The sequence below is a fragment of the Balaenoptera ricei genome, chromosome 8 (assembly GCF_028023285.1).
Source record: "Balaenoptera ricei isolate mBalRic1 chromosome 8, mBalRic1.hap2, whole genome shotgun sequence".
Lineage (NCBI taxonomy): Eukaryota > Metazoa > Chordata > Mammalia > Artiodactyla > Balaenopteridae > Balaenoptera > Balaenoptera ricei.
Genome location: NC_082646.1, coordinates 101,202,119 through 101,228,232, shown reverse-complemented (window position 1 = coordinate 101,228,232; position 26,114 = coordinate 101,202,119). Strand labels below are relative to the sequence as shown.

The following is a 26,114-nucleotide window of genomic DNA, read 5'->3' as shown; positions in this document are numbered from 1 at the left end:
GTGTTCCTCCATATGTTTAAAGGATGATTTTCCTCCCTTTCCTGTGAACTGTTCCTTAATCTGTTTGTCTCATTTTTCTAATTTTATTTTAGATTTTCCTTCATAGTTAAAAAACATCTTATTCATAATGTAAAATAACAGGTTAGCTGAGATATGACATATTTTTTTCCAGCTTCATCAATGCTAGTTTAACTTTACCTTTTATGCATGTTCACTAAGTAGAATTACCTATTTTTACGTAGTTGATTTTTTTAATTTTTGTATCCTCAATTCTAATTTTGAGGCAAAGTTAATCTTTCCTTGCTTCAAAATTATACAAACTAATTTAGAATGCTTTCATTATTTCACTTTGAATACAATATTTAAACCTATGCATCATATGAAATTTTCCTGTTTTAGTGTGAAATGAAATATTAATAGAAATATATAATTTTTACTCAAAGGGTACTGTGCAATGCCAATAACAATAATTTAAAGTCTATGTTTTGCAAACTTGTTATGCTATCTTGGTATTGGATGATACATTTGAGTCTTTTTTTCTGAATTTTCTATCCTATGGTATCAGAATATCTCTCTATTCATGCATAATACTACACTGGGCTAATTATGAGGCTTTAGAACTCCTTCCCAGCATAGCTACATTTTGGATGTGCATCTGCAGTAGCTCAGGCCTGGCGGGCTTCTCTCATGACCCACTCCTCACTCACCTTCCATGATCTCTGCCATGTGTCCCCTGATACTTTGTAATTACTTTGAGTCACTCTCTCTTATCACACTACCATCGGAGTTCCTTCTCTTGGAAATATTTTCTCTTTGTAATCATAAACCCTTAGAAGCCACTGTTTACAAAATAACAGGAAGCAAATCCTATTTTTGACAGAAGGAACTGGATCTAAGCCAACATTCTTAAACTAAATGCTGGAAATAATTGTCTTTCCCAGAATTGAAGCCCAGAAGACACAGACTATGTTGCTGGCATCTTTCCCATTATCTCATTTGGGAAATTCAAGTATTTTATTTTGTTCTACATGAAGTTTGATATTATTTTCTCTTAACACTGCATACACACTAGAAATGAAATTGAGAAAAGGTAATAAAATCCTGCATTAAAAAGAAAACTCTTTCTCCTATTAATATTAACAGGGGTTCTAAAATTAATTTTTTATTTCCCTGGTGCTCATATAGGAATCAATAACATAAGATTTAGAGATTAAAATTGTACTTCTTATCAGGGCATTTACAACTATTACATGTGCAGAACACTGAATACTGATTAAGAAATCTATTTTAGAGGAGAATATAAGAAAAGCGTGCTCAGGAAATTGTGATGCAAGCTCAGTTTAATTGAACAGAGGCTCACTATGGAGTGTTCATAATAGAACATGAATTGGGTGTGTGTCAGTTTTGGATGATCTCCAGTTATGTTGCTCAGCGTCCTATTCAAGTCTAAGAAATAAAAATGTGCTGTGCACTCTATCCACGGAGAGGCTGAAGTGAAAGTATTATAGGTAGAGTGAGAGCTAGCTGGGAAAAATAAAATAAAACAAACCATAGAGTGCCAAATGATGCTTTTAATTGGAAATGCAATGTTATCTGGTCGAAGAGATCCCATGGTGTAGAGAAACTATAAAGGAGCCCTTCATTTCTGGAAAGAACAGACTATTTTAAAGGTAAGTTGAATGTCTTTGATTAAATAAGTGATTTCAGCTAAAGTATTATAAATATTTAAACCCTCTTCAGTGAGAAAATAATCAGCATGAACTCAAATAAGTATGGTAAATATGAACTATTTTATACTCTTATAAGCTTCAGTTCATTAATTTTTATTAAAATTAGTATTTAATATATAATAGCAAATGTGTCATGTTAAAGCATCTCCATATATTTCTGATTCAATTAAATATAATTTATATTTAAATAAAATATTAAATAATGATATTAAATTATTTTGAAATACAAAAACTTGAATCTGATATATTTTGTGTAAGTATAATAAATAATAATGGAGATAAGCTTGGTTTTGAGCCAAGATATTATAAAAAGCATTTTTAAATTAATTATAGCCCTGATGATATTTTTAAAAATAGATTTAATATAAAATGATCTAGTTAATACAATTCCAACTTTTGGGGGATTCAAGGAACATTTATTTTAAAGGTAAAAATAAATGTTTTTAAATTTAAAATGTATGAAATAATGAAATAATTTTCAGTTCAATAGTGATTTCTAAATTAATTACAGAGTTTAATTTGCTAATTTATACTAAATATACAGACATAGCTGAAATACATAGAGATGTTGATATGACCAACATCAAACTGATTTGGAATATTGTCATATATCCCCTTAATCATTTGGATTTTTCCAGGGAATGGAGACTTGAGTTTAAAAATAGCAATATTAGAACACTAAGATTTATTTTCTTTAATTAATAAGTACTTAAACATTTATAAGAAAGATGTATAATATAGACAATTTAGTGAGAGCACAGAGTAAATATTTGCTTTTTCTACTTTGTCCGCTACTGAGAATAACATACACAAATCTTACGTGTTTCATGGTGTATGTTGATAATTTAAGTATCAAAAAGTTGGACTTGTACAATTAGAAATTATAATTTATTTAGCACTGTAAGCGAGTATACTCATGTAATAAGAACAAAATTATTTAAATTAAATGTAGCCATTCTTAAAAGTGATACATAAAGATTGGATTTTTTAATTCTCTCATGTATTAGTTCTTTTCTCCCTTTTAAGAGTGATGATTTCATTTAAACACTGTCTACTGCTTTAGTTCTTCAAAGCATCAAATACTAAGTACCATATTAAGTGTACTGTAATTTTCTTGGGTTTTTATTGATCCCAAATAGGAAAATAGTCACTGCCCTTACCCCTCAAATAACTTAGTGCCAGTTAAAAAAAAAAAGTGAACAAAATGAATTGGCCAAATTGCAACACTAAAGCCTTAATGGTGATGCATACTATAGGTATTAGATTTCCGAGTAAAGATAATATTACAAAAAAAATTTTGTCAAAAAATTCATGGAGAATTTGCAACTTGAGAGTTGAATTGTTTGGGAATTTCATAACACTTGATGATTGCATTAAATCACACTCCATTCCCTAGTAATCACATGATACAAAGAAAAGCTAATTACAGAGTATTGTTTCAAGTTGTGTAGAACTCTGATTAAAATTCAGAAGAATAAAACTTAGTTTTTCATTGTAATAATAATAACTAGCACTTCCATAGACCTTTATAAGTGCCAGAGCTTCTACAAGTTGTTTCACATACATTAAATGATTTAGTTCACAGAAAAACCCGGGTGTTGGAACAACAGCTGGCTCACGTTTAGCTGCGAGGACTGTGGTCCTGAGAGATTGTGTACCTTGCAGGAACTCACACAACTAGCAGATGATAATTCAAGTCAGTCCATCCAGGGGAGACTGTGCTCCTTACTCATGATTCTCTACCTATGCTAAATTTGGTGGACAATGTGCATTCCCACCAGGATGCAGAGATAAAGACAGGCTGGGGCAAGTGGTAAGACAAGAGATGCCCAGGGTGAAATACGGAAGGGAAGACCCACATGAAAATCCTTGCAAGTGCAGGATCAGCCCTGAGTAGGACTGAGAGCCTCTGAAATTTTCCTAAGAGCTTCACTCTCCTAACTCTAGACCTGGCCCTGATGAAAGGGAAGAATGGAAAATAATGACTACCAACATGTGACCCAATAATCCTATTAAATACAGTTTTGCTAGGTTATGTGCTATAAACCTGGAGAGTACAAAGAATGTAATATAATTGTAGTTATAATTATATAACCTAACTAATAAATAATGTTTAAATTTGATAGGTCATACTTTTATCAATATTATCTCATTCAATGCTCACAAATGAGCAAGTAACTCTAATTGCTTAATATCACATGAATAAACTATCAAGGAAATAGAATTTGAACCTAAGGGGAAAAAAAGCCCTGGCTTCCAATCACAAAACTATGTGCAATTGGTCAAATTATCCACCTTCAGTGAGTCTCAATATCCTTATCTCTAAAGACGAGTGAGGTTAGAAATGGTTAATAAAGAATCTTTTTTTGAGGATCAACAAATGTAGTGGTGGTGCACACAGCACACAGGGTAATACGAAATAGCCAGCATCTTTTGTCCCTCTGTCCACACACACACAAAGGTAATGAACACCTTCCATTCTGTCCCTATTTCCCCAGGTTTAAACACTTTTAGTGTTTCTATCTGTGTCTATGTTCTCATGTTAATTTTTCTGAATAAAACCCTCTTATGCTTTCCACTTATTACTCTATCAAAATATATTTAATTCTCAAGAGGACAATAATCATACTAACAATATTTTAACTGTCTAATAGTATGAACTGAAAAATAGGAACACGTATGCTCAAGATCAAGCGATGAGAGGAGAATGAAGGATTCAAGTAGGTAGTTGAAAACGTGTGAGAAAAGACACTTTATGATATAGAGATACTGAGTGGGAAATGTATAGAGAAGTGTGATAAGATTGTCTAGAAGTGAAATTAATTAAATGTATGATCATAAGGCAAAGCTCTGGGTCTTCTTCACATTTGTCAATGATGTTCTAGTGACTGTGCTGAGTAGGGAAAAAATTGTTTATCCTGGGCTGTATTCAGAAAGTATGTGGAATGGCTCTAAAGGAAATTCAGTGGAGATTTTACAGTGATAACCTATGGGGTCTAAACTGGAAAGTGGGAAATACATATATAGTAACATTCTTAAATCAGAAATAATTGCAGTGATCATGAAAGCCAGTCTAGTCATCCTGAGACAAACTGAAGAACAAGAAATGTTGGGGAAGGAAAAGTGAAAGCACAGGCTAAATTTCCTCTTTCTACAGATAAAGCACCAAAAAAAAAAAAAAAGAAAGAAAGAAAGAAAAAAGAAAACAACAGCAACAACAACAAAAACACCAGAAGAAAATCTAACTGGATTGATGGAATTTCTTCTCTTGGACTTTGCTGATGTTCCGCATCTCCAGTGGTTTCTATTTGGATTGTCCTTAGTCACAGGTATCATTATGCTGATGGGCAATAGCACCATAATTCTAATAACAAAAGTGGGTCTTGACCCCCAGATCCCCATGTATTCTTTCCTTGGCAATTTTTCCCTCTTGGAAATCACTATGGATTCGTTACCTTTCTCACAATGCTCATGAATCCTGGGAGTCAAAGCAAACTTTTTTTTTTTTTTTAGTTTAGTCATGTAAACCTTTGAACCCTAGTTTCTTCATCTATAATATAGCATGAGGACATCAACACAATTCAAGAATATGTTATTGCAAGCAGTTTACTAACACAAGTGTAGCTTGGTTAGAATGATTTTTGTTTTCCATTTCCCCAGATATTATTTAAAGCTGTAATATGCTAATCACCTTTCTTTTTAAATTCCAATAGTTTCCAAGTATATCTCAATACAGGAGAAAGTTGAGTCTCTGTATGTCTCATTAATTACAGACTAAAATGTACTTGCTTACATGCCCTCTAGCTAAAATATATATTCTCTGCTTTTGATATTTTTGACAACTGTCTATTAACCATATTTTAAATAATTTATAGTTTTCAATTTTGATTTTCATGTGTTTCAATTTAGATATATTATTAAATTAATAATTTTTAAATGCAAATGACCAATGGCACATAGCAAGACATTTGAGAATAGATTTACTTGGCAGAGTTTCAGAAATCATATCATCAATGTATTTCCTTCAAGTTTGTCATTATTAATTAAACAACCAATAGGTCAAAAAACATTGTCAAACCTAAGTTTCAAGTTTGCATAAGATAAATAAAAGTTCTTATTTTATAATGCCTGATGGCCATGATGTTTATTTTGATAGATAAATGCAATCAGAATGGTCTCAAATAAAGTGTATGCACAAACAGTTAAGAATTATAGCTGCATGATATGGAAGGGAAGGCATGCTTTTTTCTTGGGAAAGGTCTGATGGAAGAGTTGAGAAATTCCTGAAAACTACATTACAAAGTTTGGCGGTGCCCTACCACTGAGAAAGTGGGATGCAAATGTTTCTGCCTCAGAATTCTGTTTGTTAATATGAGGAGTAAAATGGATTGATTTTGTTCTGCCCACAAGCAGATCAAAAATGAAAACGCATAATTCTCAAACACATCACTTTCATTTAAAGTTAAACCTAGAATTAGATATTATGTTTTTATATTTAGAATTTAGTGTACATATTCTCCATTAGACTTCAGTTGTGTTGAGTCCAGTATATAAAATGCTAAACATTAATAGAGAATAGAAATCTTATGTACTACTTCCCCCAAATCCCTTTAACTAATAGAATTACAAAACAAGCCCCAAAACAGAAATGTCTAATTGTACTATTTTCACAGATGGAACCCCCAAAAGACCAAGTGGATGTGAATTTCACTTCAGTGATGGAATTTGTTCTTTTGGGATTTTCTGATTTTCCCAATCTCCAGATGTTTCTTTTTGTGATGTTTCTGTTTATCTATGTGGTAACTCTGATGGGAAATGGCATCATCATTCTCATAACCAGGACCGACCAGACTCTCCAGACTCCCATGTATTTTTTCCTCAGTAATTTTTCCTTCTTGGAAATCTGTTATGTGTCTGTCACTCTTCCTAGAATGCTCATAAACCTTTGGACTCAGAAAAGGCACATTTCCTTGTCTGCTTGTGCAACACAAATGAGTTGTGCCCTTATGTTTGGAAACATAGAGTGCCTGCTTCTTACAGTGATGGCCTATGGCCGCTACATGGCCATTTGTAACCCTCTGCACTATCCTCTAGTCATGAACTACAAGGTATGTGTCCAGCTGGTGTCTGCCTGCTGGGTCACTGGAGTTCCAGTTGAGATAGGGCAAACGTGCCAGATTTTCTCTCTGCCCTTTTGTAGGTCCAACCAGATCAATCACTACTTCTGTGACATCCCCCCAATACTAAAGCTGGCCTGTGGGGACATTTTTCTGAATGAGATGATGGTCTTCACTGTTGCTGTGCTGTTTGTCATGATCCCTTTTCTGTTGATTCTTGGCTCCTACATTAAAATCACCTCCACCATCCTGAAGTTGCCACTGGCAACAGGAAGAGCAAAGGCCTTCTCCACCTGCTCCTCTCATGTCATGGTTGTGACTTTATTTTTTGGATCTGGAATCATTACATATTTACGACCTAAATCCAAAAATTCCTCCAGAACAGACAAGTTTTTCTCTCTTTTCTATACCATTGTCACCCCGATGTTTAACCCCCTGATATACACTCTGAGGAATAAGGATGTCCTGATGGCGTTGAGAAAATTGTTACCTTAATGTAAAGCATTAGCTGCTTGATTTGAACTCATTTACTGTTTTCCTATTTAATTCTGCCATTGTATAATCAGATATGAATGTTTAGTTTGTTTTTTCTACATTACTATAGATTTATTATATTTATTCATACCTGAGCTTATTGTTTTATGCTGGATTTTCTGATATCAGGAAATCCACAGGGTGTCTTGCTGATAAGAAACTATGTATTTAGCCAATCTCATATTCAGTTCAAAAATTTACTGGAGATTTGAGACTTTTTATGGGAAAATACATCATCACTTACCTTGTAATTGATATAATATACCTTTTCTCCTCAACCCATAATGAGTATTTTTTTTACTTTCCTCTTTAGATAACTGTCATTCACTTTTTTTTCTTTTCATAATGTATTTAGATAATAAAGATGGTAAGCCTTTGGAGACCTTTTGTTAAATATCTCTGTGCTTATAATTTTAGATATTTTACCTTTCAGCAAACTCAATTTGATTCTTTATGAGTTACAGAACACCTAAGTAAAGATTAGAAACAGAAATTCTGCATAACAACACTTCAAATTTGGCTGTGTGGCAATAAATTTTTTACCCTCTGCTTCTCTCTGAATTATTCTTTGTAGACATGCTTTGTTGATATAACCAAATCATGCTACTGGCATCTCAATAATTTGTTACTTTAGTCTTTACTAATGTGAAAAATATGAATTCATGTTTGCTTTTCAGAGATACAATATGTATGGGATTGAACTATTTTGTCCCCATATAGATTCACCCATTCTTTAAGATTTCTTGACTTATTTTTTATTCTTTTGGTTTGAGCATGTAGTTGAAATTAAAATTAAAATGCTTGGGGTATTTATTTGCCCAAGTTTTCCTGGTTATAAAGGATGATACCTGAGAAGACAGACTCATTCTATTAAATGAAAAAAAGTTATTATTAAAAAAACAAGAGCCTTCTATTTCTTCCGAAGTTTCCAAATAAAATACAGGCAATCCTTCATATTCACAGGGAGATTCTGGTGCCCCAGGTGTTAAAGGCCACCAGCCTTCATCACAGCCCCCTCCCCAAGGCTGATTTTAGCCCAGGGGTCTGGGCCAGAAAAAACTCTACATGTCAGAACTTTGTGATGCACTTGATGGTCCCTCTCTCTAATCCTGAGTGTTCTCTCCAACTGAGTTACGTGCCTGCCTCATCTGCCCCCAGGAAGGGCTCCTTCTCCAGCCCCATCCATTCTTAGGGGGCTATCAGGTGGTCTTCACTCCTTATGGTCATAGCTGAGGGGTCAGGCTCTGTGAGTTTCATTGTCATCCATTCTGGGAGGTTCCTTGGTCCCACATGTACATAAACCCCTCTGAGTCTATTCCATCAGCTGTCCAGATATCTCTGGACGTGACTGAATTTGCAACGAGGACCTAACTTAGTCCTGGACTCTGAGATTCCCCTCCAGCGGGTCCCCAGTGCTCATAGAATCAGGCCCAGAGTCCTCAGTGTCACATTCCAGGCATCTACAGTGGGTGGCAGCTAGTCTCCTGGCATTGTGCCTGTACACTTCCTGGCACTGGGCCTGTGTCCAGCACACCCAACCTCTGATTCTTCCTCAGATGTGATGTGCTTTCAAGCCTTCAGACCTTTGCCTCCAAAATCATCTGGCTCCTCCTTCTGGAATAAATGTGCCTTTGCTGCCTGTCCCAGCTCAAACACCATCTTCTGCATAAGCTGTCCATAGATTCTTACCAGCCTGGGTTTTGAAGTCAGAGAGACTTGCGTTCAAATTCCAGATCTGCCTCTTCCTTACCATGTGACCTTGCATTTCTCATTTAACCCTTCTGTGGTTTAACCCTTTCCCATCTGCAAAACAGGGCAATGCTTCCTACCTTGGAAGGAAGTTGTCAAAAATCAAGGCAATGGTGTCTTCAGGTCAAGTGCTTTGCACAGATAATCTGCCTAATGCATCACTCCCCCACCTCCGCTCCTTCCTTTCTCTGATTCCTTCAGCATGCTGATTTTACTTCTGTATTGGCTCTAATTTAATTTTTATTGATATGCAAATTCATCTTCTGCATTAAGCTGTGAAGTTTATAAGATCAGGAAACAGTTTCTTCATCTCCTGATTCCCCTCTGTGCCTGGTTTAGAGTAGGTGCTCGGTAGATATCTGTTTAGAGAAACTGGAATTTCTCTTGTGATATTTTTTATGTATATTATATATGTGTGTCTTTTATGAATTCACCTTGGAAAGCAATAAACATGAATACAGAAAAGGGAGTTGCTGTTTCAGTTAAAGGCATGATATAGCTAGTATCACAAGCTCTAACTTTTTAAGTGTGCATGGCACCATGCAGGGAAAGAGGAAGTGAAACAGCTTCCTGCCCCACAAGAGCAAAACCGAAAATGAGGCGGCAAGATGGACAGGGCACGTTGGAGGAAAAAAAGCATGTTCTTCAGAAACCTCGCACCTCAAACTATCTCTGCAAAATATCAGCGCTGCTCTGGGCAAGGAAAAGACAAGGGTGCCAAGTGGAAACACCACTCTTGCAAGCTTATCTCAGATATTAGAGGGTCTCAAGGAAAACACACACACACACACACACACACACAACTACTGTTCTCTCTTGCAAGACTAGCGATGCTTTGCCCAATGCCTGATTTCCCCAACCATGCTCCTGCGCAATGATCCTCGGCCACACACAAGACTGTCACTGTATATTCATTCATGAGAGATAATGATTTTGAGTTTGTGTACCCATTGACCTGTGGACAGATGGCTAGCATGAATGCCACATTTACCTGGACACCAGCTCAGCTCCAGCAGTCCTCTGACCGGTCCGATCACCCAGTGGCCGCTGAATCGCCAGCCTCCTCTTTTCTCCTCTCCTCCAGGGGGGCTGCTTGACGGGGTTGTCCCAAGTGATAAACTTATGCAGAAACGGGCCTTTTAGTCACGACCGATTTTGCTTTCTTTTCATAACCACCCGATAAATGTCAGGACTGCTTAGAGCTAATCATTTCAGATTGGAATAAAAACAATTTGAAGTTCTAAATAAATAAATAAATAAAATACAGGCACTCCACTGGATCCATTTTCAGTCAGACTGGTTGGGAAATGATGCAATCTGGGTAAGGTTTTTTTTTCTTTTAATTTTTTAAAAATCTATATTTCCTTTACCATAATACGTGTTTAAATAATTTATTTTCCATAAAGCCATAATTTATCCACCAGCTAATTCTCTTGTTTAAGTAGGTATCATGGTAGCAGGAAAGACATCTAAAAAACACAAAAAAAATTAAGGCAATCATTTCAGAGGAGATAATGTTCAGATGACAGTGACAGATGACAGTTGTGTCTGTAGCATATTATCCATCTAGAGGAATCATGGAAGAAAGGTAAGGAAGTTGGTTTTGTAACCATTTTGAAGTGCCCTGTGTCAGTTTTCCGGTGCTCGCTAACAAATTATATCCAATGTTTGTGGCTTAGTACAGTACTTCTTTATCACATCCCATACACTGTTAGGGATTGAGGCAGGGATCAACTGCATGATTATTCTCTTCCATGTAGCATTGACTATAGTCACTAAAGAGTATTGATGTGGTGACTGGTTTGGTTTTAATGTCTAAAATAGTTTTGTATTACTATATCATGTAGTTACAGTGATGCATTACAGAGAAGAAAAATCCAGTTCTCATGTAATTTGCATACTCTTGGGGGAAAAACTGTTAAATTACTAGATAGATAAATTAATAAAGTAGTTTAGCATAAAATTATAAAATAAATCATATACAGTAAAGTGATCCACATTGAATTTGTAATACTAGAATGGTGCTTAAGTTAGTTTGGGTAATAAGAGGTTAAAGAACATTTTCTGTCAAGGATGACACTAAAGTACCTTCTTTATCTCACCAATATGGCTAATAAATATAATCAAGTTAAAAAACGTTGAAACATGTCTTCTGCAATTTGGACCAAGGAAAGGCTTGTCTCTCTTAGAATTTTTATTCAATATTTTACAAGTGATACTAGTCTATGCGGTGAAAAAAGAGAAAACAGTACATATTTGAGCATCGGAAAGGTAGATATTAATCTGAATATTGGCAGACGTTATAAATGTATACATGGAAAATATTTCATGATCTACAATGAAATTATTAGATGTAATACATTAATTCAACATGTGTGCTGGATACAGAGGCAACAAACAAAATCAATTTATTTTCATATAAAAAAACAAAAATAAGTGGGCATTAAAGACACTATTCAAGTAGGAACAAACATATCAAAACCTTAAAAGTAATTCTAATAGAAAACCTGTAAGAAGTCTATTCAGCAAAACTAGAAAATAATTTGAGAGAAATTTAAGATAAGGAACTAAATGGATTGCTATAACATGTTCATGTACTGCATATTACATGAACGTATTAAATGAATTTACCAAGGAAGTCTCATTCCTAAGTGAGGATAAAAAGTACTATTTAGACCAAAAAGAGAAGAAGGCCATTGCACAATTATATATATTATTTCCACTACATTTTATGCATATATATATGTATACATGAAATATATGTATATGAATTATATAATTACTACAGGTCATCATATATAATGCAATGCTACAACATATATCACTATGCAAAATTTAGTGCCTATTTTGACATTATGGTGAATTTGTATTTTGACAGGACTCATTCCATGAAGATACCACTCAAATGCTAAGTCTACTTGAAAACATTTTCCTGTTCATGTTGAATGGCTTTTTTTGCTAGTGTAAAGAAGTAGTCAAATATTTGACAGGGTGCCTTGATTGTCATAAATTATTGCTTGCTTCTTACCCACTAAGATGAGTGGGTCCCATTTACTGTTTCAGTATAGACCTAGTGTATCTTCAACTCATATGTCTGTCCTAGTTACCAGGAGTTGTGAGTGTGTGAGGGAGGTGGTGTCCTTATGTCACTAAGGACCAGTGGATTAGACAAGAGAAGATGGTCCTCTTCAAATTCCCAAGCCCATGAAACAAACAATTATATGAAATTTTATGTTATTTTCCCATCTGAATCCTAAATGCTATGAATGAACTCTGTCTCTACTCCAAACTCTACCTCTAAGTCCTGTCTGAGAATGTTTGATATATAAGTATGTACCTGATACAAACATTTTTACTTTGGTCTTCTTCCACTTTTGAAAAATCTTTATTCAATAATTTTTCAATGAAAATATAATTATGGTGATAAAAATCAGAACAACAATCTGAAACAACACTTAAAACAATCATTTTGCAAGTAAATCCAGGCTAGAATTTCTTCATATTTAAATGACAAAATCCTCTCTGTCCTAGATATACAATTTCTTTTCACTCAAATCCAAGGACCAAGTGTCACCTTAAACCTGACAAGAGAAATCATATGGCAAGCAATATCATGAGGTTGACTAAGACTCAGTAGAGAGAGGTGACTCTAAGATGTTACAGTTCAAGTGTTTTTCTTTTTTTTTTTTTATTGACAGAAGGGAGGTTACCAGGTATAACATTTTGTCTCATGAATGGAAATTATCAAGGTCTTTACCAGATGGCCAAAGACAAATTTGTTAGGGTTAGCTATGAGGATGGTAAAATTTCTTAGTATACAACAAATTATGCAAGGTGTCACGTCACTAAACAAACTTTATTGCTAAGGGCAGTGTCTAGAGTTACGCCATGAGGATGGCAAGTGAGAAGTTAAAGGTATTATGCCTATCTAAGTATACCATTAGCTATACCAATATAAACACACATCTAAATTAGTGACCTGGTCAGCTGGACATAAGTCAATGTCTTGAGTGCTTGGAAAAGTCAGAGGGAATGTGTTCTTGGTGCTCATATCCTGATATAGGAACTTTAAAATTAATATGTAAAATCTACCAATTAACATGAATGAAGTAGAGTTTGACTCCTAAGTTACTTAACCAGCTTTATCCTGGGATGCAACGTTATATGATGCATCGTTGAATAATTTATGGCAATTAGGGAGCCAATCAAATGAAGATCACAGAAGCCAATCAACCTATTTCACTGGGAGACTGTGACAGACATCTCTCCCTGAGAGACGAACCAGAAACCCTGGAAACTGTAAATATTCTACATTACTTGACAAAATGGACTTTACAGACATGATTAATGTCGCAAATCATTGAGAAAGGGAGATTATCCGGATACATCCAATCTGATCACATAAGCACTAAAAAGAGGAAGAGAAAGAAAGAATGGTATTCCAAAGATATGTTATGACAGATGAAGCAGGGAAAAGGAGGGCTCATTTTGTCATTGTTGGCTCTAAACTCTATTGGGTCCAAGAGCCAAGGACTGTTATGATCTCTAGAAGCTGAGAATGACATTTGGCTGGCTGCCAGCAAGGAATCAGTCTTTAGTCTGACAACCTCAAGGAACTAAATTCTGTCAGTAATCTAACTGAACAAGAATAACTGAATCCCCACTAGAGGATACAGAAAGAAATGCAGTCCTGCCAACACTTTGATTTTTGGTCAGTGAGACCCATTTTGGACCTGTGATGTATAGTGCTGTAAGGTAATACACATGTGCTGCTTTAAGCCATTCAATTTGTGGTAATTTACTACAACAGCAAGAGAAAACTATACAGAGATTCACATAAAGTGATGTAGGAGATGTTGTAGACCTGCTCAGGATTTACCAATCTAAATCTTCTATCCCGCAACCAGTTTAACTGGAGAGTTTGGGGTTTGAAAGATTCAGTATCCCAGCGTCCTTTCCAGCTGAGTATGAGGAGGTGACTCAGTTCCTGCTAATGAGATGAATGTAGACATCAAGTGCTCTGTCCTTTGCTTCCACTTCCTTTTGTTCCTGGAAGTTTGCAGCAGTCATATCTAGGAATGGAAAAGGAGGAAGATGTAAGAAACCTGGCCATCTGATGTCTTTATTTTAAAAGCACAGGACTATTCACACCATCCCACCAGAAATTTTGCTGTGTGAAGTCAATAAATGTGTTTTATTGCACAGGCTTGTATATGATTCAAAAGGAGAGAATAACAATATATTAATGTTTCACAATGTTTGGTGGTGATGGATAATACCTCTTTAGTGTCTTTTCAGCTGGTGCAGAAGTTCTTTTGCAGTAGGAAATGATTCTGAGTAATGCACGTTTTGGTATTTTAATGAGTATGTTATGACTGAACACTTTGGGCGTTCCAAGGGTGCTTTCCTTTGCTATGCATGTACTCAACACACTTTCATCTGATGTATGAACTTCTGTGGGTATAGACAGCTGTGAATACAGACACATTTCATTAGCTCTTTTCAAGAATTTGATATACTCCAAGTGTCAATGGGAACGTAGTAAGAAGGGTCTTAGAATGACCTATTGATATTTCAAAGAAAAGAGTTGCATGTTTCTGTAGGTGTGGCTTTCATAATTATGATATACCACAGCTAGACATTTGATGATCTGAAAGCAGTTTTTATACAATTATATTACATGCTAAGTAACATTTCACTTTGTCATTAACTTTGCTGCTGCTGCTGTATAATTCTGACAATAAAAAGCACTGTTAACTCTGCAGGCTTTGCAGATTTCCTTATAACTTGACTTACAAAGAATATGACCCCTATATATACCCTAATATGTATAAAATAGATAACTAATAAGAACCTGCCATATAAAAATAAATTAATTAAATTAAATTTTTAGAAAAAGAATATGATCCCTTCACCATTATTTGAAATAGTATCCCAAAGATGAAAATGATTTCAAGAGATATGATTAATAATACCTGTATCTGTACTACTGATCTGTGCTTATGTTTCAATCTATTTTTCCTTTGAACATTCATACAGTCATAATAATAAGTTCCTACAACTAAAATTTTATCATTAAAATAAAGTCAGCAAAATATTTACAAATGGTCTCTAAAGGAAGAATAAGTTGTCCTAATTGTCTTGACAAATATAAAATACAAGACAAAAGGGGAAATATTTTGAAAATCACAAATATTTGAAAATATTTCCAAAAAAAAATATATTTATATTTATTTATATATATATATATATATATATATATATATATATATATATATATACACACACACACACTATACAAAGAACTCCTGAAAATCAACAGGAAGAAAAGAAATCACCTAATTATCAAATGCATAAAACTTTTAATTAGATACTTTACTAAAGCATATAAACAGAAGTCAAATAATCACATAAAAGGTGGTCACTATCATTAGCCATTATCAAAATGCAAATTTAAACAAAAATGAGATCATGCTACACATAATGGTTTCAATGATTAGAATTAAAATAAAATAAATCACGAAATAATAAAATAAATAAAATAAAATAGATCACAAAATTGGTGCATAAATATATAACCCTTGAATAGCTTTCAATGCATGGGCATAATGTTTCTAAAATATGTTTTTCTCTCTCTTTAATTATTAATCTTTATAAAAGTATAAATCTATTCATGCTTCCTATAGTTAAATCTAATATTCTCCTCCATTGTATTTTGTGAGTGTGTGTCTATGTGTGTTTGTGTGTAGGGGGTGCTACAGAAAAATTCTTCTATTTATAGTCACTACACTGAGAGGAGCCGCAATTAACCTGAGGACATCCTTGGCTGGGAAATCAATACAGTAACTACTTGGAATGTCAGGTTGTGACAATGGAGGGTAGTTAATGATAGAAATAGGGGGTCTTAGCTGGTCACATGGCAGTACAGCTAGAAATATTTCCATCCTCTCTTCTAGCTTGGTGTGATCTTATAACTAATGTTGTCATGAGAGATATGCCTAGAAATTGCTGTTTGCAGTTTGTACATCTAAAAAAGAGCAAGTGCGTGCTCTCCTTTTCCCCCACCCCCTTTCTGTAGTCTGGAAGGTGGTGAGGACTACTTAGCTCCTGTGGAGGTGAAGATGGAAGAGTTACGCTGAAGGTGACAGAACTGCCCCCCACAGTCCTAGATTTCTTACTACAGAATATTTAATGACAGAAAAATAAACTTCTCTTTAATTTAAGACATTGTATGTACATTTGCATCTTCTTTAGAACATCTTTACTTTATAAAATTAATATGTAATCATAAATTTCTGATTTTACAACGCTTATATTTCTTTTATTTTGGCTGTGTTGGGTCTTCGTTTCTGTGCGAGGGCTTTCTCTAGTTGTGGCAAGCAGGGGCCACTCTTCATCGCGGTGCGCGGACCTCTCACTGTCGCGGCCTCTGTTGTTGAGGAGCACAGGCTCCAGACGCGCAGGCTCAGTAGCTGTGGCGCACGGGTTTAGTTGCTCCGCGGCATGTGGGATCTTCCCAGACCAGGGCTCGAACCTGTGTCCCCTGCATTGGCAGGCAGATTCTCAACCACTGCGCCACCCGGGAAGCCCGCTTATATTTCTTAATAATCACAAAATACAGTGAGAGAGGTAGAGAATTTAGAGAAGGAATGGTATGGCCAGATATGTTTTTGTTTGTTGTACCAAACTCCTTGAGTGGCAGGCAGAAGGGTTTAGTTCAATTAGAAAGTGACCTGGGGAATGAGTTGACCCCGAGGGTAAGAATATTTCCTATTTAAGGATCACTATTTGTTATGAAGATAGTAGATATTTCAGAGGGTGGTTAAACTTTGTATCAAATAAAAGTGAATTTCCTAACTGCCCAAAAAAAATAATTTTCTTATCCTCTGTTTTTCGACTCAATCAATAAAGGTAAGTATTATATTTAACTTTAATCCAAACAGGTAAACATGAATCATTTTTGTCCAATGCCAAATTTAGTTTTAAATGTATCTATTTATATTTAGCATCAGCCAAAGAACACTCATTTCAGAAAATTTAAAAAGGAATCCTTTATTGTTATTTTTGTTTAATTTCAAAACACTTATTCAGGTAGCCTTTTTACTTTTCTGACTCTCATTATTATATTATCAAATGACAAATTACAAAGTACTTTGTAATATAATGGGCCAATATACCAAAGATTACCAACCTCTGCAACCTCACTATCATAATCATTTTAAATACTAACATTTATTAAGTGGTGACTATGTGTCAAGCATGTATTTAAGTTGTTTGCATGTATTAAATCTGGGGATATCTCATAAAAATTAATTGTATATAACTAAGTAGTAAGATGGTAAATGGACTTTATTAAAAGGGTTTTGCATCCTACTAATACCAAATGGATCCCTTGTTTGTTAAAATTAAGTTCTATGGTAAATGAATCTGAAAATACTAAAGAGGTATTGGTATGTTTTCATTTTAATCTTTAAAGACTTCTCATAAAGAAATTAGGCTTCTGAATTGGAGTCACCAATTATAGATTTTTATTTCCTATCTCCAGTTTGATTTTATACACTTGCTCTCAATAATACTAGGTACATTTTGATGGAAGATGGTGTACATGTTTATCATAATTCTCACACCAAAGAAAAGTGGAAAGACCAGAAAAATAAACATGAATTACTTGGGTAAAAAAAAAAAGTGGCTACATAAGCTGAATTATTTAGTGGTTTTCTTTCTGAGTGTATAATTAGAAGTATCTAAAGTTTTCCAGAAGTCAGAAACCAGCAACAGTGTTGCAATATTTGAGAAAATTGTCTCCGGTGAGATTGAGCTTAGAAGATTAAATATAGTTTGGGTAGGATTTGAATAATTTTAATATTTCTTATTTTACATATGATTTTGCATTGATAATTCCATTTAATATTCATAAAATCCTGCTCCATTTGACAAATAAAAAGTTGAGGATAAAAAAGATTTCAGTAAATGTAGAACACTATATTTTTGGTTGCAACTTCTGTTGTTCAACTTTTTCTGGCTATTTTTGTACCTGAGTTTCAGTATGCTTTTCAAATGTACTACCCTACTTGAACAGTAAGGAATAATTTAGAGAGAGGATCAAAAAATGAGAAAAGAGCTTACATAAAGAGAAGATACACTAAAAAGAATAAAGCTATTGGCAGTTTCTGAAGGCAATGGTTAACTCATCAAAGGTAAGTGCATTATGCTTACTAGTCTAAAAAGATTGATGAGTCATTCAACAAACAATTTTAATCAGTGTCCAACTACTACACTCTACATTGAATTACATAGGTGAATAAAACATGGTTAAAGGTGTCAGGATAAGGTAGCAAAAAAAAATAGGCACTGTTGTGTATGTAGTCTTATACACATGAAATCATATCTTAGTAATGTCTCCTATTAGCCACTAGTTTCTGACCATTTTAAAGACTCAGTTAAAGCATTTTTACATTTCTTAAAATCACATTTTCCTTGGGAGAATTACACAATAATAGGGTACGTTTAAATACCTTTGTACCTTAAAATATAATCTAGAATATTGTGGATGGGAAAAAAAATTATGATTTAACTTTTTTTTTCTTACTCAGAGAATTCCTCAGGATGCCCAAGTTTTGGATAGATTGTTGCTTCTGTCCCATGTGTGTCTATCTATACCTTGGTAGCTGAAATGTTGACCCTTGTCCTCAATTAACACCCTTAGAATATGGACATAGGTGTGTCTCTTCTTTGCAGTGACTTAGTCTCTGTGGACTCTCAAATCAGTTAACACATAAAATGAAAGTTATGTACCACGAACGGAAAATAATGAAGTAATTTGCTACTTCTGCAAGAGTGAGTGACAAGAATATAATTTCTAACACACTCCCCCACACACATGCCACAGAAGGCATGCTTGAAGTATACTAGGAGGGAGAGAGTTTGCTCTGACTTTTGGGTAGGAACCCTTGCTTACACCCTTGGAGTCTATTGCAAAGAAGCAGTCAAGTTGACTCCTTTTAATTTATTCAAGAAGTTAGTAATCACTTTTGTGGAAAAAATATACTATGTGTTGCATAGAAAGATGTATAGAATATCAAAAGAACCTTAAAATCTAGCTATAGCAAAGAAAAAAGTACTTTACAAAGATGGACAACCTCAACCCAAAACATTCACATGCATGAATGAACACACATGTATGCAAAACAAAGAATGATTGAATTAAATGGGGTCAGCAGAACAACAGCAAATATTGAAAACGTGGGTAATTTAGGAAGATCTCAGAGATGAGTTATGGCTGATGTCTCTTTCATACAATAAGTGTGTGAGGGGTATACATTCTAGTTAGAATAGCTTGCTTCAACATCAGTGCTAGATATACCTGCCTCGTACCTCTCGTGTGGTCCGGGACAGGAAGATCAACTTAAAGTTCCTTTTCTCCAAGCTGAAAAATCTGAAGAAAAATTATGACTGCTGATTTTATAAACTGTGAAATACACAGTTTTAACAATTAAATAACATCCCATAATACTGAGTAGTCAGCTCATCAATTTTATTTGTAAGAAAAAAGCCTAAATGTGCAGAATGTCAAGTCAAACAAGACTTTGGAAATACCACAAGAAAACCATCGTATTTGAAAATTAACTGTATTTGTCCCCAAAACTATTTCAGATGGCTTACAAAATATTTACAAGAGCAATAAAATTAATTTTGAATTGATAATAATGAAAAATAGAATCAAGAGGTGAGGAGAATATCACGTCCGTTGAAAACATGAAATTGTTGTCACAACTGAACATAAATTCAGATTTTGCATTTTGAGTGTTCAGATGAAGAGCAAAATTATAATCACATGTCTTCAGAACCAAATATATAGCAGAAAAAACAGACTGCAGGAGTGTTTTTTCTTATAGATAGATTTAATAATAAAGAAAAATATACTTCACTGTACTTTTAGAGCACCTGGAATTATAGGTTTGGTTTTTATAGGGAAATGAACATCAGAAGGCATACCATCCTGTTTATACACAAGAAAGCAAGAGCCAATGAAAGTGAAATAACGGCACCTCTGAATGAATCATTCCCGCAGATGCAATATGAAGAGATGAAAGCAGAAGACAACGTTTCCACAGTGATGCAATTTGTACTCCTGGCATTTTCTGACCTTCCGAACCCCCAAGGATTACTCTTTGGGGTGTTCTCCATCATTTACATCATTATCTTAACCAGAAATAGCCTCATAATAGTAATAACTAGGCTTGACCCTGCACTACAGAAAACCATGTATTTTTTCCTGGCAAATTTTTCCTCCTTGGAAATCTGTTACGTGTCTGTCACTCTCCCTAGGATTCTGGTGAACCTTTGGACTCAGGATAGAAGCATTTCTATGCTGGACTGTGCCACCCAAATGTCCTTCTTCCTTATGCTGGGAACCACTGAAGGTTTCCTCCTGGCCATGATGGCCTACGACCACCTGTGGCCATTTGTAAGCCTCTGCACTATCCCCTAGTCATGAACCAAAAGATGTGCATCCAGCTGGCTGTTGGCTCCTGGATCAGTGGAATCCCAGTGCAGATAGGGCAAACATCAGATTTTCTCTCTGCATTTCTGTAATTCTAACCAAATTAACCACTTCTGTGACATACCCCCCATTTGGAAGCTGGCTTGAGACACTTCTGTGCATGAGCTGTGAGTCTATGTAGTAGCTCTGTTGTTTGTTGCCGGCCCTTTTATGTTGATACTTGCCTCCTACAGCAAAATCGTTTGCACTATTCTGAGGTTGCCAACAGCCAGAGGAAGAACCAAGGCCTTCTCCACATGTTCTTCTCACCTGCTGGTTGTGCTTTTATTCTTTGGATCTGCTACCATTACCTACTTAAGGCCCAAATCCAGTCATTCTGCAGGAACTGACAAACTGCTCTCTCTGTTCTACACCATAGTGCTTCCCATGTTCAATCCCATGATATACAGCCTTCAGAACAAGGATGTGATTGCTGCACTGAGAAAATTATTACTTAAAAAGTAGTATGAGGAGTTTATTTATAAATGTTTTAACTGTTTGCCAGTTATCAGAGAAACTTTTTAAATCTCTGCATTCCCCCATTAAGAAGTTAACCACTTCTAGTTTATACTGTACTTCTTGATACTTTTTAAATACTAACCCGCAATTTACTGTGCTTAAATACGTATGAGTCAAAGTATCTTCTATACGTTATGCCTAAAGAATAATCCTGTCTTATGAATAAAAGAGTAATGTGCATCACATATTTCATTAAAAAATTCCATCTGTTAAGATTTTTGGTTTGAATATACTGAAAAATATGCAAGATTAGTTACCTAAATAATTGTTTATATCTCCACACTTGTATTTTTGGCATTCTTTGATTCTATAGCACAGAAGGTGGCCCATAGCAGTTAAATAATGAATGTTTGAAGGAGGGATTGAACGAGTAAAAGGACAAATGAATATTGCCATGCCCTACCCAGACTCCTGGCAAAATCTAGAGATTTCAGGGAACCAATAACTTTGGGAGCATATTTATCTACCCACTACACACTCATGTGAAATTACTCCAATCATAATACCAAGAGACAAACTTTAATGCATTTAGTTTTCTTTATAAATGCATGTTATACCAGAATCTTCCTACTTGCCTCAACCCATTTACTTTGTATATGTTTCTATGTTCAACTTTGCAGTTTTGGCCCCAAAGTAATTTACCTTGAATTATTTCATCTTTTTCATCACTGCCCTCCAAACAGCTAATCCTATGCCAATTTATATATTTAAAATGAAATATCTATTAATTTTAAAATGTAGAAAAGTGTTAGGTTATTTTTAGAATTACCCAACTTACACAATTGCATTGCATTAGTGTACCTTGCCTAATCTTCCATATCTTTAACCCCTTCAATAGGGTTTGAAATTTTTAAACCATTGAACTGATGTTATCAAGGAAAGTGAAACCATTGAACTGATGTTATCAAGGAAAGTGAGCATCTATCAATAGAATCGTTAATGACCATCCTCCCAATTTCATTCTCAAATGAGCAACTCACATTAAGATACTTGGTACATCTGTCTCTGAGAACTTCTGCTGCAGTTCTTTTGACAATTATGCCATTCTGTAATTTTAGTTATAATTGTACTCATGTGTATAAGACAATGCTAGCTCCGGTTCTATAGGGAGTTATATTTTACTTTATCAACCCATTTGTATCCTCTACCATCTAACATGAGGTAATACATTTATCTGTTTATTTTATTCACGAAGTATATATGTATATATCCCTTCTCATTTAATGTTTTATATAAGAATTTTATACACAGTCTGTAATGGAGACCAGGATGATGATGATATACTGATGACAAAGATGATGATTATGATGGAGGCATCAGTGGTGGTAGTTTTTGTTTCTGAAAATTAGTAAAGCAGGTTTCATAAAATCATGGGAACAGTGCTGTCCCAGGAGTTCGGAGCACTGATTTTTAATCTTCTCTTTACCAAACTAAGACGGTAAGAAAATACTCTTTCCTATTAACTCCCAGGATTATTACAAGGCTCACTTATCCACCTAGCATGGAAAGTCATTTGGAAAAGCTTAAAGTACCAAAAATGGAGGTGTTGGCTGTATTTAGGTATAATCCCTAATCAAATCACTACATCTGTTGTATTTTATATTCAAATTTATGGAGATAATCGTAGTACCGCTATTTCTGAGGAAAGGGACATTCCACATGTCAACCACCTAGGGAAGAAAACCTACGTGTTTATGCATTGGAATTATTTCCTTTTATTAATGTACATGTTGAGTTTTTTTCTTAAATGTGCTAGTCAAACATTTGCTCACCTTAACCGTGAATATGGAACACAGCTAAATTTTCATTAATATTCAAATAAAATGTTAATTAACCTTTTTATCATTTTAAATTCAGGACCAATGAACAAGTATAGGTTTATGAGTTCCTTCATACTTTTACAAAATTCCTTGAGACCTTTGCATTTTCTCTTGTTATTTCTCTACCCCTTGTCTCCCAAATCTGTTAATTCACAATGAGACAGCCTATAGAGATCACTTTTTGGAGATATAATTATTTATATGCTATCCATTTCCAGGTACAATAATTGAGCCTGACTGGAAAGAAATTTATTACATAGTTTATAAAAAGAGTCATGTGGGAATTCCCTCACGGTCCAGTGGTTAGGACCTGGCGCTTTCACTGCAGGGGCCCGGGTTCAATCCATGGTCTGGGAACTAAGATCCCGCGAGCCTCACATCACAACCAAAAACAAATAAAAACAAAAACAAAAACAAAAGTCATGTGACTTTACATATAATTACTTGACTAGCCCATGATTGCTACCTAGGGCTCCATTTATTTCTTGAAGTAAAGAGCAAGAAATTATTCTCACGTATCTTGCTTTTTTGTACTTTTCAATTATATCAGTTTTCTGAATAGCAGCATTTACTGACCTCTGGCCACCAAATATATGAGTGATGCAATATATAACTTGGTGAACTATTTCCTGAAGACTTAGATTCTCTGTTATGCTAACATAGTGTCTTCAATAGATATATCATTATAAATATATATATTTAATGAGAAAGGAAACGTACATTTCTGTATGGATTCATTTTGGATGAATGTTGTTATATGTTGAAGATTGCTTCTTCACAAGGACATTTTACACATTGTTTCCTTAGCAATAGTAATACTTTAGACATAATGTCCCTCTAAAAAATACTGGTGAAAACCAAGCATTATTACTCATAAGAATGTAGTAACAATTATAATTTACAAAAGCTTCTTTCATCAAAGAAATTTTATGACATGTGAGGAATATGTGTCCTTAGACAAAAGATTTTAACATGGTGACTTGAAGCCATAAAATAGTATGTGGCCTGTGTTCTCTGAACTACAATCCCCAACAACCTCTATACCTTGATTGTCTCAATATATCAATCTCTTCCAAGAGTGTAGTAAATTTTAGTAATAAAATTTAAAGTTGTGATAAATCTATTCACATTTCTTTTTAGTCTCCTTACTCTCTGGCTCCTTGGAAGAGAGCCACATTAAATGCAGTTGACAAGGAAAGCTCGTTCTTAACAGGATAAAAAGTATTTAGACTAAAAAGTGAAAATAATCACTGCTTTAGATGCACAATTTTATATATATATATATATATATATATAATTTACATTACATTATATAATTTAGTGCTATTTTAACATTTTAGTAAATTTGCTTTTAGTGACTAGACTTATTCTACAACCATACCACTCAAATGCTAAGACTGGTTGAAACCATTTCCCTGTTCACGTTGAATGGCTTTTTTTTGCTAGTGTGAAGAAGTAGTTGGATATTTGTCATTATGACTTGGTTCCTAATTTCATAGGAATATATTTACTAATATTGGACTGAGCACTAACATATTCTGGAGCCTATTAACTTCATCACAGGACCTTTCATGTTTCTGTATTTCAAGCTATATGTCAGTGAGTTTAGCCTGGGGATTAGCATGGTATAAAAACAGACCCTACCTGAACAATTACCTGTGAACATTTGGAGTTGAGCACACTGTAGAAAGAAAGGATGATCGTGTGGTGGAAGGCAAAGATGGAGAAGACGCTGATGCCCACAGGTAGAAAGTATCTTTAGGACAGTGACGAAAATGAAAGTTAGGAAGTGATGACTACGAGCTTTCTCAATTCATCGAAATTGGCTAAAGTAAAACACACTATTTGGATAAAGTGAACAGGATCCAAGAGGGCAACAGAATATTCATACAAATATATTAACTATGATGGACTCACAGTAGGCAATACAACTGAGAGGATGACTGTAGGGAACAGTCTATGCCCAGATGTGGCGTCCAGCCAGAAGGATGGGACGCAGCTTCCGAGACAGGGTAACTGTGTAAAGCAGAGGCTTACGAACAGCCAGGAAGCAGTTATAGACCAGCGCTGCTAAAAATGAGATTTTTTTTTTTAAAGAATTGTGGGTGGTTTAGAAGGAAAAAGAGAGAAACAGAATTCATCATCTTTTGTACGCTGCGTAGGCCTCTAAACAAGCTTCCAACGTCTACCCTTTTTCTTCTTTCGCAGTTTGTTCTCAACATCAGACGTAGTTTTCCTTTTAAAATTTAGGCTAGATCATATCATTTCTTCTAAAACCCTGCAGTGTTTCCCCATTTCACTCAAAGTAAAAGCCAACATTCTTAAAATATACTACAAAGCCCTCCTTGATTATGTTTCTCTTCTTTCTGACTTCCCAACATACAACTCTTCACCTGAATCACTCTTGTAGAAACTTTGCAGATTTACACCATCAAAGAAATTAATAGAGAGTATACTAAGACCACAAATATTATGAAAATGTTATTTCTCTAACTTAAATGTTTCATATTTTAAAAGCATGCTTGTTATAAAGTTTGTGAAAGTATCGAAATTTCATAATTAAAATTGTTTTATTTAAATCAGAATTAAAATTAGCTTAATTCTTATTCAGATTGTTGCCAATGGAAGATAGGAGAAATAAGGAGTTCATTTTAAGGGGCCTCTGATGACTTGGTACACAACTGGACATGAGTCTACACCAGCTGAATTTTATCCAAAATAAAAATGTTTGTTTAGATTCTTGCTACGCAGAGTCTGGTCCAACGGCCAGTAACACCAGCATTACTTGGAAGTCTGTTAGAAATGCAGAATCTTGGGCCCTACCACAGGCCACTGCACCAATATCTGCATTGTACATGTTGGGTTGCACCCTGCAGGCTTACGAGGCCTGCACTTGCCCAGCTCTAAGACTGAAGAAAGAGCACAGAGTCAGCAACAGAGACATCAGTGGTTTGATGGATGGGGGATCTTAATGTCTGAAGCAAGGTCCTGGAGCAACACCCCACGGTGTGCTGTGGATGGGGGGCAGGACATGGTGGCGGTCTTTGCTCCCAGGGCAAAAGGGAAGATTGCCAGTTATAGGGGGAATTACATCAGGTTGGCT

The 26,114-nt window shown here is 35.0% G+C and overlaps 1 protein-coding gene and 1 pseudogene across 1 annotated transcript; both read left to right on the top strand.

Annotated features, from left to right (window-relative positions):
- The first annotated feature begins 1,391 nt into the window (after positions 1 to 1,391).
- LOC132369966 (olfactory receptor 10AG1) lies at positions 1,392 to 7,569 on the top strand. The gene is made up of 3 exons (XM_059929685.1): positions 1,392 to 1,670; positions 4,888 to 5,059; positions 6,404 to 7,569. Exon 3 carries the CDS (start codon positions 6,404 to 6,406, stop codon positions 7,340 to 7,342), a length of 939 nt encoding a protein of 312 aa, XP_059785668.1. The 5' UTR covers positions 1,392 to 1,670; positions 4,888 to 5,059; the 3' UTR covers positions 7,343 to 7,569.
- A 12,629-nt stretch (positions 7,570 to 20,198) lies between these two features.
- LOC132369965 (olfactory receptor 10AG1-like) lies at positions 20,199 to 21,137 on the top strand (annotated as a pseudogene).
- The last annotated feature ends 4,977 nt before the right edge of the window (positions 21,138 to 26,114 follow it).